This window comes from Dendrobium catenatum, unplaced genomic scaffold (assembly GCF_001605985.2).
Source record: "Dendrobium catenatum unplaced genomic scaffold, ASM160598v2 fragScaff_scaffold_1024, whole genome shotgun sequence".
NCBI lineage: Eukaryota > Viridiplantae > Streptophyta > Magnoliopsida > Asparagales > Orchidaceae > Dendrobium > Dendrobium catenatum.
In genome coordinates, this window is record NW_021319486.1 from 674485 (window position 1) to 680511 (window position 6027).

At 41.9% G+C, this 6027-nt stretch overlaps 1 protein-coding gene across 1 annotated transcript in view; it reads right to left on the reverse strand.

Annotated features, from left to right (window-relative positions):
- LOC110116751 (serine/threonine-protein kinase BSK2) overlaps window positions 1–551 on the reverse strand; it is a 47499-nt gene extending 46948 nt beyond the window's left edge. Inside the window, exons 1-2 of the mRNA XM_020850450.2 lie at window positions 348–551; window positions 29–243 (exon numbers count right to left, since the gene is read on the reverse strand). Of these exons, the coding sequence (XP_020706109.1) occupies window positions 29–243; window positions 348–426 (294 nt within the window). The 5' untranslated portion in view covers window positions 427–551. The remainder of the gene's footprint in view (window positions 1–28; window positions 244–347) is intronic.
- Between the last annotated feature and the right edge of the window lie 5476 nt (window positions 552–6027).

Here is a 6027-nt window from a genome sequence, read left to right on the forward strand (position 1 = left end):
GAAACACAGTCGAAATGTAAAAACAAACCACAAACTGTTGAGCATCAGGCCACGACTGGCGTGAGAACCGTTTGACAGCGACCAGCCTTCCGCCCTCTAGCTTACCCCGGTATACAACGTTCGGCGCTTTCTCGCCGCTTTCCGATACGATGAGCTCGGAGCTAAACCCCTTCGTCGCCGCCCGCAGCTCCGCCAAGTTAAACTCCCGGAACACCGGTACCCGATCTTGCTCCCCCTTCTCCCCTTAGAAAAACCAATAATTAAAAGATATCAAAAAAATGAAGGACAAAAAAAAACTCAGATAAGAATGCGGCGAGAACGAGCAACGCGGGGGCAGAATAAAGTACGTGAATCTTCCTTCTCCGCCGGAGGAGACTCCTCTTCAGGCGACTGTACGTTGCTGGTCTTCGACTGCAGGCAGCCCATTCCCCTCTAACCCTAGATTTCCATACAATTCCGGCGACGGCGCGAGTGGCGGCGGAAGGAGTGAATACCAGTAGAGCAGCTGCAAAGGAGAACAGGGTGGGAAGAGGTGAACTGACATGATGACGTGGCATCTATCCGCATTATTTAACGAGAGAATTTGTAAGGAAATCACATGCGGTCTTCCGCATGATAAATTACATTATGAACCGTTGGATTATCTATGATTGGCGGATAATAAAAACGCATACAATGTTGTATGCGGAAAGATGAGGTTCAGAGCGGGCCTAGCGATCACATGATAAGTCGACGATGGAGCACGTGAACGGGACGAGTAAAACGGGGAGAGGCTTCCGCTGCAGAAGAGATCCCCAGCACGGAATCTCAACCCAAAAATACACCCGAAGGTATGGCACCACAAATCTAGTTGGGTGGAATTTGTGTGGCGTGTTTGTTGGTTCGTATCAATCCATCGCCTGACATTGCCGCTCCGTGAAAAGTGAAATGAATTTCTCTCGGCATCAGTTTCTGAAAAGGTACTGCTACATTCGTGGAAGGCCGGTACTTTTTACGGAAACCCCCTTAAAAAAATAGATTTTGTGAAGGCTAGCTGTCGGTTTTGGCTAGTGGGTCTTAACGCCGTGTATTGATAAGTTTGAAGGCAGGACAACTATTGCACGACGTCGGCTGGCCCATAAGTTATTATTATTTTTTTTATGAAAATGAATTTCATCAAAAAAAAAAAAAAACTGTAATATGCTGCTATACGCAAGGTTTTTAAAAATCGGAATCAGATAATGAGTAGAAAGGAGGGGTTTATGATTCAAATTAGGGTCAAATCAGATAATGCCATAAATAATAATATTTTAAAAATTAATATATATATATATATATATATATATGAATGTAATAATGTTTTTATTTCTTAGTTCAATAGTTTTAATAATTTCATAAAAAGGAAAATCAAATATCTCCTAATTTGCATCATGAAAGCTATCGTCATAAGTTGAGTTTTCATATGTATCCCACTTCAACAAAATCTACACTCACAAATGCACCTAAATCATTGAAGTCAATTATGTCATCCACATCTCCTTCATTCTCTAATTCACCTTCACAAACAAATTAAAAATATTAAATAAGACTTTATTTTTTATTTTATTTAAATGATACATTCATATTTTACTTAACTTGTCAGGTGTAGGCCGAACGGATGCTATGTTTGTTTCTTCAACAAATGTATTACATCTGATATATCTTGCAAAAATAATCTTGATCGGGCACGAATCTTGAGGAAAAAATTAAGTTGGAAACTTCAAAATTAAATTCAGGAGCATCTGAACTCCGATTTCAGCAAACTTATAGTCAAACTGACCGTCTCAAAAATACGAACCCAACGACACCAAATTCAACTCAATCCGAGCCCAAATGATCCCAAATCAAGCACCCAAAGTGCTGTTGGAAAGTTCATACCACAATTTGAGTTGCCAAACGGTCTCCGATTTTGACGAGCTTATAGTCGAATCGAACGGCTCGATGAGACGAATCCAACGAGCCTAAGTCGTCGGATATTGACATTCCTAAAGCCTTCAAATGGCTGACGAACGGTGTATGATCAAGGGATTCAATATCAGCCGTCCATTCAACCACTCCCTTTTCGCCCCTTATCTCATGCCTATTTACAAGCTATACCACTCCAGAAAAACTATAAATAAACCCCTCATTTCTCATAAGAGGGGACCAAAGCAAGAGAGAGAAGAAGAAGAGAAGAAGAGAAGGAGAATCAACTCCTCCTCGACCACCGCCGGAGTTCTTTCTGCCGCCTGAATACGTTGGAATTCTGTCGGATATTCGGGAGACGTCGAAATTCTGCATAACTTTGTAACTTTGTTTCAATTTAGAAGAAATTGATCGTAATCTGATCGTCCTAACTTGTGGGAAGAATCAGCTTTTGTATCTCAAACAAACACTATTGGAATTACTTCAACTAGGCGTGGGCCCGTGATTTTTTCCCTCTTTCGGGTTTTCCATGTAAAAATCTTGGTGTTCCCTTTTTATTTTCTATTTGTGTGTGCTGAATATTCGTACAACGCTAAGACGAAAATTTACTAACTCTATCGTCGCGTATATTCTAGCCCACAAAAGTTTGGCACCGTCTGTGGGAAACACTATCCCACAACTTCGAGTATTGCTCCAATGGTTAACAGATGTAGCAGTCGCATCGTTAGAGCTTTGCGCTCCAACTCCCACCAATCCAAAAATCAGTCTGTGAATCACAGACGCCCGATGTCTACCTCTTTTCATCCTGGGGGGCAAAATGCTGCCGGAGAAGGAACCTCGATACCTTCTTTAGAAGAAAGAATCTGGAAAATTAGGGGTGTCAATTTTTGACACGATACGAAACACGACCCGATCCCGACCCGGAAAAATCCGGGTTTGGGTCAACCCAAACCCAAAACAGGTCGGGTTCATGAAATCAACCCGTTTTAAAAATCGGGTCGGGTTCGGGTTGACTCGCCAACCCGAAATTGACCCGAAAGTGACACGAAAACTCATTTTTGACCCAAAAACCCGAAATTGACCCGTTTTTTACCCTATTTTTACCCGAAAACCCGAGATTGACCCGATTTTTTACCCAAAAATTAGCAATTTTGGGTCAATTCCGGGTCATTCGTGTCGGGTCGGGTTGACCCGGACCCGAATCGGGTCGGGTTCGGGTCCAGAAACCTGACCCGTTTTTAAAAACGGGTCGGGTTCGGGTTGACTCGAACAGTGCCGGGTCAGTTTCGGGTTCGACCCGAACCCGACCCGTTGACCCGAATTGACACCCCTATGGAAAATGAAAGAATCTCAGAATGAGATCCTTCAACTCCTGTGAGAGAATCAGCAGCCAGCACTGGCATAACGGGAGGAGGACCTTCTCCCTCAGGATCCACCACGGGTTGAAGATGTTCAATTCGAACATCTTCAAGCAGAGATTCATCTTCCTCCACATCCTCAGTCACGACAAGATGATGAACTTGTCGATACAGTAAGTTCTACCCATCCCTCACACACTGGTCGGCAACCTCACGTTCTTCCAGATCTCCTAGAAGACTCAGCCCAACCACTAGTTGCTGAGCTCCCTCGCAACGCCCTCCATCATGAACTGCAGAGATTAGTACTGAAAGAGTTCCCCCGAGAAGATGTGAGGCAAACTCTCCGACAGAGGAACTTCCAAGAGTCATCACCTCTAATTAAAGTCATTCTTCAGCACCCCTTTATGGTTGGATTCAAAGTACCAAACATTGATTCCTACGATGGGACGACCGACCCATATGAGCATATCGACTACTATATAACCATCATGCATATTCAACGAGCATCGGACGCACTCTTTTGCCAGGTTTTTCCTGCCATCCTTAAAGGACAGGCTCAAACGTAGTTCTATTCGCTTCCATCCAGAACTATCCCTTTATTCGTCAAATTAGCCAAACTTTTGTTGAACAATTTGTGGCTAATCGAAGAATTGCTAAGGATTCTTCTTATCTCTTCGGGATCTGCCAAAATGAGGGAGAATTGTTGAAGGATTATTTTCAGCGGTTTTCCACCGAGGCTCGATAGATTCTAGGAGTAGACCCTGAATTACTCAGAGGGGTCTTTCTTGGATGTCTTCATCCTGGACCCTTCTATACGGTACTCATGCACGACATTGTTCATTCATATGCCGATCTGATCCATCATGTGGAGGCACTAATCTCTGCAGATGAAGCCATAAATGCTCACATGAAGCAGTTTGAGCAAACCAATGGGAAGCACAAAGGTGCACCTGGGATGGACAATTCATTCTCACAATAGAAAAAATAATGGAGGAATAATCTTCCTCCTAGGCCTTCATTACCGTGATGGGAACCTAGATAGGAGGAGTATACCCCACTCAACACATCTCGTGCAAATGTGTTGATGACCGTTCAAGATCAAGATACATTGAAATGGCCAAATCCTTTGAAGTCGAACACAGGAAATCCATATCAGTATTGTCACTTTCATCGTAGTCATGGTCACACTACCGAAGCCTGTAAGCAACTCAAGAATGAGATTGAAAGACTTATCCGCTAGGACTATCTTCGATAATTTATTTGAGATCCATCTACCCGAGAGAAAGCTCGTCCCGCTGGGGGGCAAAATCAACAACAAAGACAACCATTAAATAATATTCAAATGGTTGGAGAGATTGAATGATCATGTACTTCGTATATTTGTATTAACGATACTACTTGCCTTGTTATCTCTTTTATGTTGAGTAGGGTGTCACTTTGATATCTTTAATATCTTCTTCCAAGTTAAATGTTGTATTGTGTCCGTGCGTATATCTTATGTGTTGAGTCATTATAACTTGTATATCCCTAAGTCATACTAGGGAACTATTGATTTTATATAATACAATAATATAATGTTCATGTTGTTGCGATATTATTTTCTCTTATAAAAAATAAAACAGTAATTACTAATAATTTTAACTAAAAAATTTGCAATTTAAATGATTAATAATTTTATAGCCCATTTAATTAATTACTAATTATTAATTTATTTTAACTAATTATTAATTCATACCTTATTTTAATTAATTATTAATTTAATAACATATCTTAATTATAATAACTTTAAATTTTATTTTATTTTATTCTTAATTAAATAATCAAAATAAGTTAGTGAAGTACTAATTAATTAAATATTGATTTAATAACTATTACTATTTCTTTTATATAAATATAATATAGATAAAATTATAACATTTTTTGTAACGCAGCAAAGCGGAAGACTCCTTAAAAAATTTTCAATAGGTTCAAGGTTCAAACCTGGTAGGTGACGCGCGCGGGCGGGCTAGCAGGCTCGATCGTGGGCCCGGGTGAGCTGGCGTGTGCGGGCACTTGGCAGGTAGGCTGGGCGCGTGTAACCGGGGGTGCTAGGTGGGGCAGAGCAGTAGGCGCGGGCTGGGCGCCCTAGAACGGGCGGGCTGTGCACGTAGGACAAGGCGGCTGGGCGCGCGTGCCCTGGCCGACTGGGTGCAGGCGAAGCAGCACATGTAGGCTTGGAGGCTGGGCGTTAACGGGCATGGTGCAGCAGGCAGCGGGCTGGGGGGAGCGAGCTGGGGCAGAATTTTTTTTTTTAATTTGATTTTTAAGTTATTCCGACGGAGTTTTTCCACCGGACAGCCGCAAGAAAAAATTTCCGACGAAATAATTCAGCCGAAAAAATTTTTCAACGGATTTTTAACGACGAAAAAGTTTTCCAACTCTCGAATTACCGTCGCCATCTTTCTCGTCAGAAATTCACCAAAAATTTTTGAAATCTGCCATAAAATTTATTTTTTTCGACCGAAAATATGCAATTTTTTTTGTAGTGTGGGTCAAAAATTTCAACCCAGACCCAACCCTAGTTGGCCCGACCCAATCTGCGAGCTCGAACACGAGTGTGGTACTAGACAAGGGGAATGGTGGAGTGTAGTACAAGCGGGGTTTGGAAGCAAGTTGAGCACAGGATGATCGCGAACTGTGACCTGCAAGGAAGAAACCTTCTATAATTAAAAGTTGATTTCAAATTGCAAGAAAGCATGGGCTAAGG